The following is a 12,978-nucleotide window of genomic DNA, read 5'->3' as shown; positions in this document are numbered from 1 at the left end:
GCGGGGGGCGGAGCCACGCCGGGAGCCGCCGCAGGTAAACAGCCCCCTCCCCGCGCGGGAGCGGGGCCGCGGGCCCATCCAGGGACAGCCGCCGCCCCCGCCGCCAGGACGCGCCTGGGCCCGGCTGGGCTGCAGCCGAGGCGGGGGCGGCGGCCCTGCGCCCCCCGCATCCCCCGGGGCCCCGGCGGCCCTACCTCTGCCCACGGGGGCGGCGGCCCTGCACCCTTTATCCCGCCTGGCGCCCCCCGTTCGGTCCCAGCGTCTGCTGCTACCCTTTCCGGCGCCCCCGCCCGTGCCCCCAGCCCGCGTCCCCGGTGTCCCCCACCCGCGTCCCCAGTGTCCTCCGCCCGCCGCCCCGGTGTCCCCCGCATCCCCCGCCCGTGCCCCGCTGCCCCGCCCGGCGCGCACCGCGCTCCCCCGCCCGCGCCCGCGCCCCCCGGGCCGCGCCCCCGCCCTCCATGCACCACCTCCTGGAACAGTCCGCGGACATGGCGACGGCGCTGCTGGCCGGCGAGAAGCTGCGCGAGCTGATCCTGCCCGGCGCGCAGGACGACAAGGCGGGCGCTCTGGCCGCGCTGCTGCTGCAGCTGAAGCTGGAGCTGCCGTTCGACCGCGTGGTCACCATCGGCACTGTGCTCGTGCCCATCCTGCTGGTCACCCTGGTCTTCACCAAGAACTTCGCAGGTGAGGCGGCGCGGGGGCGCGGGCGGAAGGGGCGCGCCCGCAGGTGTCAGCGCCTGGCGCGTCCCCTCTCAGGCCACCTCGCGACTCCATCCCACGGGGACCTGGCGGTGGTGGCGGCGCCCCAGGAGTCTCCCAGCAGACCCTCACACTCGCCCATCCCTGCACGTGTCGCCAGTCGCTGGGGCTGCCTCAGAGACCTTTCTTCTCAGATTTATTGTTTCTACCTTCCATTCGCTCACCATGAGCACCCGTGTGGACCCGTCCTGCACAAAAGAGGGGAGAGGTCTGGCGTGGGAAGGGGAGACCAGGAGGGGGAGTGGGCAGGATCCGAGGGAAGGAGGAGTGGCCAGGTGGAGACCAGAAAAGGACGGTTCACTTGGTGAGAATGACAGCTAATGCCGGAGGTTGGCTGAGCCCTCGCGCTGCTGGGCAGGGGCTGTGGGGCGGGGTCCCTGAGGCCGGCAGGTTCTGGTCAGGTTTAAAGTCAGGCCTCCTGGGAGCACTGGGTGCCTGGGGAGGTCTGCACAGACACCATGAGGCCCGGCTGGGCTGGAGGCAGCCTGAGGCGGTGGTGGGCCATGGAGCTGTCTGGCCTAAGCAGGAGGCCCGGAGCCTCTGAAGGCTCATGCAGGTGGAAGGGGAAGTGGACAAGGCAGAGAAGGACGGGCAGAATCGGGGTTGAGATGTGGAGGCCGTAAGTCAATAGAGGTGGGCCTGATTACATTTGGTCATCGTGGGGTGCCTTCAGGGCCCCTAACAAGAAGTGCCCCAGGTGAGGCAGGAAGATGGACAGAAAGTGTGGGCCGGACTGTGCAGCCTAGGGACCCGGAAAAGGAGTAGCTCCTGCTGCCACAGCCCTCCTGAGGGGAAGGCTCGGGCAGGTGGAGACAGGAAATGGCGCCCTCCACCCAGAGTCTGGCTGGCAAGGGGTCTCAGGGCCCAAGTATCCAGGGAGGCCTCTAGGAAGCCCATCAGCTGTGCTTGAGGCCAGAGGTGCTAGTCCGTGGCAGAGGAGGTTGGGGTTCCTGTGCATCCTTCCAGGAGGGGGGAAGGATGTGTGGCTCTGTCCCCTGAGTGACACTGGCAGATGGTCTTGCACTCTGCATTGGCTCTTTCACAAAGGTCTTGCCTTTCAGAGGTCCCTGTGACCTGGGGCCGCTGGGCCTGAGCATGGACATTGTACAGGCTGCCTAATCTCACCGCAGGGCGGGGGCACGCCGGTGGCCAGACACTCAGACACTCCAGAGGTCAGGGTACCAACACCCGCGCTGGGAGGCACAGCATACTCAGATGTGGGCATGACCCCTGTGTGTTCAGTGACCTGCACGGTGTGCCTCGCATGTCTGGGCAGCATGGATGTATTCGTTTCCTGGGGCAGCTATAACAAATGAGCACTGACTGGTGGCTCAGAACAAGAGCTTTATTCTCTCACAGTCTAGAGGCCAGAAGGCTGAGATCAAGGTGCAAGCCTCCAGGCCAGGCTCCCAGAGGCTCCAGGGGCAGGTCCCTCCTTGCCTCTCCGTGCTTCTGGTGGTGCTTCTCTGGTTCCCGGCTGTCCTTGGCCTTCCTTGGCTTCATTGCGGCTGCAGCATCCAATTTCTGGCTCAGTTTTCACTCAGGCATCTTCTTCCTGGGTGTCTGTATCCAAATTTCCCTCGTCTGATTGAATTGGGGGCCACTGTACTCCACTGTGACCTCATCTTAGCTTGATCACACCTGCAAAGACCCTATTTCCAAAGGTCACATTATGGGGACCAACGGTTGGGACTTGAACATCCTCTGGGGACACAATTCTACCCACTGCAAATACCCAGAGTAGGGCAAGCTCAGGACTCAGTCACCCTCAGGTGACCTCCTGGCACAGGGCCCCCACTGTGGTGTTCTGTTGTGAGTCCGGCTCACCCCATGTGGGGCATCAGCACCTGTCTGCATCCAGCCAGGCCTGGGCTTCCCCTGGTGTGTCCTTCATCCCTGGTCCTGGCAGTGCCCTTGGCCTCCCCACATGGGCCTGCCCCTTCACATCCACCTGTGTTTGCACACAGAAACGTGTGCACCCCTTAGTCCGACTGCTGATGTGGGCAGTGCATCCCCAGCATGGATAAGGAAGGCCTTCTGAGTGGTGGCAGGTGGGTGCCAGCATCTGCTGTCCAGCATCCAGACCTGAAACCTGCCTCTTGAGCATGCCCAGCCTGTGAGGCAGGTTTGCCCCACGGAAATCTTGTCCCCGGTCACAGAACGAATGGGGTTGGGCACCCAGCTGGGAGCAAGGGGCTCCGGCGCTCACCCCCACCGACCCTGCCTGGGGTGGACTCTGGGTGCGCCAGTCCTCCCTGCGTGCTGTGGACCAGGGGAGAGCTGTCCTCTCTGTGCCCTGGTTTGCTTGTTGGGGACACACTGGCAAATGCATGCTGGCCGTCAGGGTTGTGAGGAGCCGAGAAGGCGGTGCTAGCCCCCAGCCTGGGGCAGCCTCGCCTCGGAACCCACCAAATGCCAGGGCTGTCATGTCCCCAGGCTGAAGGGCGGCGTCAGGAAGACCCGTGGCTCCTGGCCCGGGTTGCTGTGAGTAGACCCCTACCACACGGCCCCACCCAGCGGAAGTCAGAGGGGTCAGGTGGGCACGGCCGAGACAGAGGGGAGGGCAGAGCTGAAGGGTTGGCAGTTCCTGGGATGTTATTCAGGCCCCAGACAGGGGTACCAACAGCTGCTTTTTCTTAAAATGGCCCAATAATCGGTTCCGTGTGAGCTGGCTGCAGCTCTCCCAGCGGGCAGGTGTCCCCAGGTGTGCTAGCCCCGCTCAGCCCTCAGCCGTCCTTTTTGAGGAAGAAAGGCAGGGAGCACTTTGTCCCACGAGGACGAGGAGCATGAGTGGCCACGGGCCTCGGTAGAGCCAGGCACAGCCCCTCACAGGCCTGGGTGGGCCTAGAACCTGCGTGGCTGACAGCCCTCGGGAGGCGCTGCTGCTGCAGCTCAGGGGCCAAGCCCTGGGGTCTCCAGGTGGGCTTGTGAGCAGTGAGACCCCACCCAGCAGCTCAGGAAGAACAGCTCTGTGCCCCTGCCACCTCCCCACCCCGTGCTCTCTGAGGGTCCCCCGCTCCCGCGTAGTGGTCCCACCCGCCAGGCCCCCAGCACCCTGGGAGGATGCTCTTCGCACCACCCTGGGGGCGCTGGGGGAAGGGTCTGGGCAGAGGAGGCACTGCCACCCCGTGCCAGCTTCCTGCGGCTGCTCTGACAAGTGACCGCACGTTAGCGGCTAGGAACAACTGGGAGTTATTACCATCCAGTTCTGCAGCTCAGGAACCTGAGGTGAGTCTCATGGGCTAAGATTCAGGTGCCATCAGGTGCCTCCCTCCTGGAGGCTGCACGGGGAGCCTCTTCTTTGCCTTCCCAGCTTCTAGAGGCGCCACATCCCTGAGCTCGCCTCCTCTGCCTGCAAGGCCAGCCGAGGGGCCTCTTCTCCTCTCCGACCTCTGCTTCCACCTCACTCAGACTCTGACCCTCCTGCCTCCCTCTTACGAGGACCTCTGTGATCAGGCCCCCCAGACAACCGGGATGATCCCCCTGCAGAGTCGTGTCAGGTGACCTGGCTGCAGGTTCTGGAGATGAGCACACAACAGCTTTGGGGAGTTGGCCGCAGCGTCCCATGACGGCTGCAGGTTCTGGCAGCAATCTGGGGTGAGGGGCCTGAGAGGAGGAGGAGGGGCCCGCCAGCCAGAGCGGCAGGCTCAGCAGAGCTGACGGCACTTGGAGGGACATCCCCACTCCCCAAGTGAACAGGGCAGGAGGGGGGCCTGAGGGGCAGGCGCTGGCAGGATGGTTGGGGCGGCGGGCAGTGAGTCAGCTTCCATCTGGAAGGGCACTTGGGCATGGGCAGGCTGAGGACCCAGACTCAGGGCTAGGAGGGGACGCTGTTGAGGGCCAGGCTTGGCCTGGGGGTCAGGAGCAGCCTTCGGAGTGGTGCCTCAGGCCCCTGCACAGACTGGTTCTTCCCTGAAGCTGCATCACCAGCACCTGGCTCTTGCTCCGGAGTGACTTTCTCCGCGGCGCTGTCATTGGCCCGCGTGCTCAGCAATGGGGTTTCCAGGAGTACCCAGGACCCAAAGGACCTCTAGGCCACCGTGTCCTCTCTCAGGGGATAGCCAGGGGTCCAGGGTCCACACAATGCTGCCCTCTTGGGAAAGGGGCCCTCGAGAAGCTGGCTCTGTTTGCTTGTCCCCACTCAGACACCCTTGCTTGCCCGGGCAGGGACCCCATGGCACTGCCGTGTGTGAGCACCCTGTGCCCCAGGTCTGCTGTGATACAGTGGCTGCACCCGTGCTCCCACCCAGAGTCAGGCCCAGCACCAAGGCCGCTGCAGCGTGAGCCGGAAGACTCAGAGCAGCACTTCCATGCGGGGCCACCTGCACACCTTTGCCTCCTCTGGCACCTGCGTGGCCGGCGCACCCTCTCTGCTGCGGCTCAGGGGCACTGTTAGCTTCTGCAGGTGCGGGCAGGTTGAAGGAGGAGGGAGACCCTGGTGGATGAGCCCACAGGGCCTGAGGTCAGAGTGGCAGAGCCCAGGAGGCGTGAGGAGGCGTGAGGGCCTGTGGGGCGTGCTGCTCTGTGGCTGCAGTGCTCACGGCCGCTGAGAGCCTTCTTCCACTTCCCCTGTGGCCTCTCTGGAGCTGGGCTGGGGTCCAGCGTCCCGAGGCCTCCCTGCCCCCCAAGAGAGGAGGGTCGGCCACCCCTTGGCTTCCGGCTTGGCTGTGAGGACAAAACATAAGTGAATAAAAAGCCATCTTCTCAACCAAGACAGTTAGTTCTCTGCCTTCTCCAGCCCAGCTCTCCACTAGGCCGCAAATCCATGTCCTTGTTGGGGACCTTGGGCTGCAGATAGTTTTCCTGACCCTCCCAGGCCTCCTCTCTGCCCTTGTCCCTGGCCAGGCCCCCATCTCTCAGGTTCATGTGGCAGCAGCTTCCTCAGGGAGCCCCTGAACCCACCACCCACCAAGTCTAAGCCAAGCTCACCTGGCCCATCCACTCCTGCTCCCAAGCCCTCTGTGACTCCCCAGGCCCCTCCAGACGACCATAGGACTGCACCCCCTGGAATGTTCTGTGGGCCCTGTTCTGGTGATCCCCAAGGCCTACTCTGAGCCCCCCTCAGCCCTCATGACAGTGTAGGGTTGTCAGCCTAGTGGCGATGGCCTGGGCTCTGTGCTCAGTGAGGGGCCGAGTGACCTCCGAATGCTGGGTCTAGAGGCTCTCTGTGGGCCTCTGTGGGGTCTCTGCCCAGATGTGTAGCTGGCTGCTGTCCCCAGCCCCCTCGGCCCATGCACAGCACCAGCAGTGACCATCTGCTTCTACGAACGTCAAATGTGTTTCTCTGTCCATGCGTTCAGGGCTCGGGCTCACACAGATAGGCGGGTAGGCAGGCAGACAGATGTGTTGGTTCCTGCTGCTTCCTTGTCTCAGTTCCTGTGAGGTGAGGGCTTAAGCTGGAGCAGTGGAAGGCTGAGCAGACCCTCCCTGGGGGCTGTTCTTTGAGAGTAAGAGAGAGGGTTGAAGCTGTGGCGGGCCTGGCACATGTGCCACATGGTGGCTGTGGTCAGGGTGCTGGGGACAGTGCCCTCTGGGCTGGGGGCCAAGGCTCTCCTGGCCCACAGGAGGTCCTGCTGACCCTGGCTGTGTGGGGAGAGGGGCTCAAGCCTGGCCTGACAGCAGAGGTACCCGGCCTCCAGGGCTGAAAACATTAGGAGCCAGCACTGCACACGGGATGGCGCCACGCCTGCCAGGTTTACCCTTGGGAGAAGTGTTCACACGGACACCCCCGCAGGTGGACCCCTGTGTGGGCCTGAGCGTCACACACCTCCTCTTCCAGTGGGTTTGCACCCATCGTCTTCTGGAAGGGAAAACTCGAAGTTCAGTGAGGACTGTTTTTCCTGCTGTTTGGGAGGAGATCTCCACTGCTCTGCCTTCATGGCAGACATAGTGGTCCTGCTGGTGACCGCTTCCTGCTGGACTCTGGGGGGTCACTGCCCCTGCCCACCCAGCGTCCTGGGTTCCCAGGCCTGCCCTCCCCAGGACAGTGGGTCTTGGGGAGAGACCCCTCACCCCTCAAGGGCAGGCAGACCCCCACTGGCTTCTTTTTCATTGTAACACCCTAACTGCCTCTGGCCGACAGGACCTGTCTTGGCCACCTGCCCTCCCTGAAGACAGAGCCCTGGGCAGTGCAAGGCCAGGGGCTGGTCCAGCTGTACCATTGGAAGAGGGCCCCTAGCTGAGTGGCATGGCCTGTCCTGCCCCTCTCTGGGACTCAGTTTCCCCATGTGTACTTGGAAACTTTGTGGCATTTGGAGATGGGCCTGAGGTTCCAAGTGCAGGTTGGTCTCCAGGGCTGCGGCAGGCAGAGCTGTAGCCTGTGCCGCAGGGGGCTGTCGTCTGTGTGTCAGAGATCCCCAGGGTGAGACCCCCACCAGCATGGTGAGGACATAGGGGAGGAGAAGCCGCCTGGGACTGGGGGGTTTCTGTTTGAGGCATAGCAGTCCCTGTGCAGGCAGCTGTGTGGGAGGGGCCCGGGGGTCTGAGCCGCAGCTGGGCCCAGCCCGCGTCCCCTCTCTGCCCGCAGAGGAGCCCATTTACTGCTACACGCCACACAACTTCACCCGCGACCAGGCGCTGTATGCTCGCGGCTACTGCTGGACGGAGCTGCGGGATGCGCTGCCCGGTGTGGACGCCAGCCTGTGGCCGTCGCTGTTTGAGCACAAGCTGCTGCCCTACTCGCTGCTGGCCTTCGCGGCCATCATGTACGTGCCCGCGCTGGGCTGGGAGTTCCTGGCCTCCACCCGCCTCACCTCGGAGCTCAACTTCCTGCTGCAAGAGATCGATAACTGCTACCACCGGGCCGCCGAGGGCCGCGCTCCCAAGATCGAGAAGCAGATCCAGTCCAAGGGCCCCGGCATCACAGAGCGCGAGAGGCGCGAGATCATCGAGAATGCGGAGAAGGAGAAGAGCCCAGAGCAGAACCTGTTCGAGAAGTACCTGGAGCGCCGTGGCCGCAGCAACTTCCTGGCCAAGCTGTACCTGGCGCGGCACCTGCTCATCCTGCTGCTCAGTGTGGCGCCCATCTCCTACCTGTGCACCTACTACGCCACCCAGAAGCAGAACGAGTTCACCTGCGCGCTGGGCTCGTCCCCGGACGGGCCTGCGGGCGGCGGGGGCCCAGCCGTGCGCGTCAGCTGCAAGCTGCCGTCAGTGCAGCTGCAGCGCATCGTGGCGGGCGTCGACATCGTGCTGCTCTGCGCCATGAACCTCATCATCCTCGTCAACCTCATCCACCTCTTCATCTTCCGCAAGAGCAACTTCATCTTCGACAAGCTGCACAAGGTGGGCATCAAGACGCGCCGGCAGTGGCGCCGCTCGCAGTTCTGCGACATCAACATCCTGGCCATGTTCTGCAACGAGAACCGCGACCACATCAAGTCGCTCAACCGGCTGGACTTCATCACCAACGAGAGCGACCTCATGTACGACAACGTGGTGCGGCAGCTGCTGGCCGCCCTGGCCCAGTCCAACCACGACGCCACGCCCACCGTGCGTGACACGGGCGTGCAGACCGTGGACCCCAGCGCCAACCCCGCCGAGCCCGAGGGCTCCGCCGAGCCGCCCGTGGTCAAGCGGCCCCGCAAGAAGATGAAGTGGATCCCTACCAGCAACCCGCTGCCCCAGCCCTTCAAGGAGCAGCTGGCCATCATGCGCGTGGAGAACAGCAAGGCCGAGAAGCCCAAGCCCGTGCGCCGCAAGACGGCCACGGACACGCTGATCGCGCCGCTGCTGGACGCGGGTGCGCGCGCAACGCACTACAAGGGCGGCCCCACCCCGGGCCCGGGCGCCGCCCCCGACAAGAAGCATGCCCGCCACTTCTCCCTGGACGTGCACCCCTACATCCTGGGCACCAAGAAGGCCAAGCCCGAGGCCGTGCCCACCGCCCTGCCCGCCTCCCGGAGCCAGGAAGGGGGCTTCCTGTCCCAGGCGGAGGAGTGCGGGCTGGCCCTGGCCGCTGCACCCACCAAAGGTAGGCAGGGCCAGGAGGAGGAGGGCGGCCCCCCAGAGAGCTGCCTGGTCCTGGGCAGGGAGTGGGTGTCCAGGGCCCCAGGGAAGGGAGGACCCCACCCTCCATACCAGGCACCTAGTGTGAGGAGGTCAAGGAGTGAACCAGCTGATGGCAAAGGGCCAGGGCGGCAAGATCCTCGAGGGCCCTGTGAGGCACACAGGAGGACAAGGCTGGGCCCCAGGGCCACCAGGGACATACAGTAAGGTGCTCAGGCCCTTGAGAACGTTCTGGAAACGGGTGTGGCTGCTCCTAGTGCAGCTAGAGATTTGGCCCAGGCAGGTGGCTGTGTGCAGAGAGCAGCAGCTGGCCCGTCAGGCTGAGGCCACTTGTCCCAGGGCACCTTAGAGCCACAAGCCCCCACCAGGCTCTCTGCAGCCAGCCTGCCGGGTGGGGACCTGGAGGGGTCAGCGGCGGTAGAGAAAGGGGCCGCCTGTGGGGTGTGACGCGCCTGTGTTCTTGGCTATTTGCAGATGCTTCGCTCCCTGAGAAGGAAATCCTGTACACAGGAGAGCCGGCTCGGGGCTCGCTTCCCCCCCGGGGGCCCGTTTCACGTCTGTTCACCCCCGACAGCCCCCGCCACCGCTTCTCTGTCACCAGCCAGCCTGGGCAAGGCTGACCCCCTTGCCATCCTGAGCCGCAATGCCACCCACCCACTGCTGCACATCAGCACCCTGTACGAGGCCCGGGAGGAGGAGGACGGGGGTCCCTGTGTGCCCCCGGACGTGGGCAGCCTCATTGCCATCCCCCCGCCACAGCAGATCCTCATTGCCACTTTTGACGAGCCGAGGACAGTAGTGAGCACTGTGGAGTTCTGAGGGAACAGGGCTGCCTTGGCCATCACAGGCCCTCTGCATGACCGAGGTATGCCGCAGACCCCAGCCCCGAGTGGACGCGGCCTCTGCTTTGCCCAGCACCGCCCGCACCCCCCAGCCTCCTGTCCGCATGCCTTGGGGCTCAGCACTTCTCCCAGCGCCCCCCCAGATGGCATCGTCAAGGTGCTGGCTGGGCCAGGGGTTGGCTGTGACCCCAGTGGAGCCCCCAGCCGGAAAGGGCCAGAGTCGCCCCCCACCCCTGCATCAGGCACTCGGCTGCAAGATGAAGAGTTTATTTTTTTAGTCAATTTTGTCTTGGGCCCAGGACACTGGCCTGTGAGGGGCTGGGCTGTGGCAGGACAGTTCGGATACTGAGCCTGGAAGAAAACTGGGGATGGTGGCACAGCCGGGCCTGGCCACTCCCAAGGGGTCCCGCTCAGGGCTCACCCTGCTGCAGGGACTGGGAGCCCTCAGGTGGGAGGTGCCAGGGTCTGCCCTCCAGTCAAAGATCAACATGCACTTTCTCCTTGTACCTGACACACCTGTACTTTATTGTACTCTGGTTACTGTAACTCGCTAGCGTGTGTGTCACAAGGAGACTTAGGATGCACTTCAAGGATGGTGTGTGTGAGCATGCGAGCATGTGGGCAACGGGCAAGGCTGCCAGTGTGCAAGTGGATATGTGTGTGATTGGGCGAGCATGCAGGTGTGTGCAAGTGTGTGTGTGTGTATGTGAGCAGGTGCGGGGGTGAGCAAGTGTGTGTGAGACTAGGCCTGCGCGCCAGTGTGCAAATGAGGGGAGGAGTCCAATGCAATAACCATGTCCCCACCCGGGCCACCAGCCCCCGGCTGAGGGCCCATGCCGCTTCCCAGGGGTCCAGGGCTGGCACTCGGCGGGTCTGTCCTATTACCTCAGCCACGGCAACAATGTGACAGTATTAAGGTAGCACCGAGCATATCAATAAATACTATTCTGGTACCACCTGAGTCCCGAGTGGTCCATCCTATGGAGGCCTGTGCTATGGCGAGACCTCCCACATCTGGGCACCTCCATCCAACCTGCATGACCCTCCCTGACCTGCCATTATCACAGGGGGATGCTGGTGAATGGCAGGGCCGGGGGAGGTGCTCCGCTGCCCTCCAGGTTGCCCAGGGCCCTGCTGAGCCCCCAGCAAGGCAGGAGCATGCTGCTGTCACTCATGGTTGATGTGTCATGGCATCTGGCTAACATGTGTGCACTCTGGGCCCTAGGGTGATTCAGGGGGCCCCTGCCCCACAGGGCTCAGGCTCAGCGAAGATGAAGGCATGAGCCCCCAGGAAGCTGTCCCCTCCATCATGCTTGGGGGCAGGAGGCCATCGGATACACTTGGGGGGAACAGAGATAGCTGGCAAAACCTAGGAAGGCTTCCTGGAAGAGGCACCCTTGATGTGCTCTGGAGATGCTCATAATGTCAAAAGGGTCCAGGGTGGGGGGCCTTCATCACAAGGCCCAGGACTCGGGTGGGGATGAGGCTGGTCCCGTGGGTGCAGCACAGAGCCACACACACACTGCAGGCCACAGCAGGTGACCCTGAGGGTCTGAACAAAGGCAGCTGGGCCAGAAACCCATGGGGGCTAGAGCAGGCGGGGTGCAGCCGAGATTAGAGTGGACCTGACTGGCCTGGGCTCCCAGAAGCCCTCCGCAGCCCCACCACCACCACCACCGTGGAGCAGCCCTGAGTTGCTGCACTCAGCAAGACCCCTCCACGGTCTTCAGCTCACCCTGCATACAGGGACGGCAGCAGTGCTCCCGCCCCAGTGGCTTCACTGAGAGTGGAGACGGTCCCAGAGTCCTGAAGTGTGGTGACTCCATCTCCTGCACTTTCCGTCCTGCCAGTGAACACATGTGCTGCCAGCCCCAGAATGTCTGCACCCACACCAGTCCAGGCCCTTGGTGTGTGAACTGACCCCTTGTCCTGGTTTGCTGAGGAAGAGAAGGGCCCAAGTCACCGTCCCGTGGAAGCAAACACCTCACTGCAAGTGTGGGGGATGCCACCCTGCCCAGCGAGTGCAAGAGGGTGCCCTGTGGGCTCCAGTGTTCTTTGAAACACCCTCGCACCCTCCATCTCCTCGCTCCTTCCCCCGGCCCGGGCAGGGTGGCCAGGCGCTGCTGTCCCTCTCACAAGGCAAGAGGTCAGGGAGAACCCTGCACCCCATCCCACACAGCGAGGACTGGAACCCAGGCCTCTTCCCACCACACCAGCACAGTGTGGGCATCTCAACCAGACTTGCTCCAAACCCCCGGGAAAGTGCCCCAGAGTGGACCATGGCGCAACACCTGGTAAATACCCGCTGCCTTCCTGTGCGAAGGTGGCCAAGGTGGTCCGTAGGGTGGAAGCGATCTGTGCCAGCACAAAGGAAGTGAATAGTGAGAACTGGATGGAGAGAGTGGGGACAAGAAGTGTGCGCCCTCCACCAAGGAGGACGGAGGCCACCCTGAGGCCAGCCAGGCCCCTCCGGGACCAGGAAGCTATGTGGGGGTGGAGCCTCTGTGTCTGCCAGCAGACAGCCCAGCCTGGTGCCAGGAGTGGACGGGGGATTATCTCCCACATCAGCTGGACCACAGGAGGGCCACCCCCAGACTCAGAATGCGGGAAACTGTGACCCCTACAAGTCACAGTGCCAGGTGCAGCTCCTCAGAGACCCAGGGCTGGGGCCAGGGCTCTCCTGGAACCTGAGGGGAAGCCCAGTGTCCGGGTCTGGGTGCTGAAGGACTGGCCCTGCAGGCCCAGACCAGGCACGGGGCTTGAATGCACTACCCCTCACTCCCAGGCCTGCAGGTGGCCCTTATAGCTCCAGGCTGAGGGGAGGACAGCCTGCCAGGGGCAGTCATTACTGAGGCCCCCACTCCAGCCCGTGGCCCCAGAGTGACTTGTCCCATGTCTCTCTTCTCCCTTTTTTCCTCAGCGGAGCCCCTCCCTCTCTCCCACAGGCCAGAGCAGGGGAGCAGGGACACAGCTTCCTGCAGACTGGAGTCCTGGCCACAGGGCAAGCACAGGTCAGAGTGCCTGGGGCAGGGACCTGGCCGGGTTCAGGGTCGAGGAGGTGGGCACGAGCTTCAAGGGTTTCAGCTAGGGGTCGAGGGGACCTGCTGGGGGTCCAGGCGCGGGGCCAGCAGGCAAGCCATCACTACACCCACTACCTGCCTGGCGCCCGGCCCAGCCACGGCCACCAGGAGGCTGGTGTGGCCCAGGATGAAGTCCTGGGCGCCGGCACCAAGCAGCCGCTGGCGGGCAGCGAGTCGAGGGTACACTGTGACCCTGGGCCCAGGGGAGCCCGCGCCGTCCACCTACAGCCCGGCCACAGCCCCTCAGCGCCCAACGTGCACAGCCACTCCGGCAGGCCGCCAACACCACG

General features: G+C 64.1%; 1 protein-coding gene across 1 annotated transcript; it reads left to right on the top strand.

The window, feature by feature from the left end:
* PANX2 (pannexin 2) lies at nt 1–11,331 on the top strand. The gene is given in 4 exon segments (XM_046646294.1): nt 1–684; nt 7,286–8,731; nt 9,241–9,296; nt 9,298–11,331. Coding segments are annotated over 4 exon segments (2,016 nt in total). The 5' UTR covers nt 1–458; the 3' UTR covers nt 9,586–11,331.
* The last annotated feature ends 1,647 nt before the right edge of the window (nt 11,332–12,978 follow it).

The sequence above is a fragment of the Equus quagga genome, chromosome 19 (assembly GCF_021613505.1).
Source record: "Equus quagga isolate Etosha38 chromosome 19, UCLA_HA_Equagga_1.0, whole genome shotgun sequence".
Lineage (NCBI taxonomy): Eukaryota > Metazoa > Chordata > Mammalia > Perissodactyla > Equidae > Equus > Equus quagga.
Note: the sequence above shows the minus strand (reverse complement) of the source record. Positions and strands in the feature narration are given on the sequence as shown.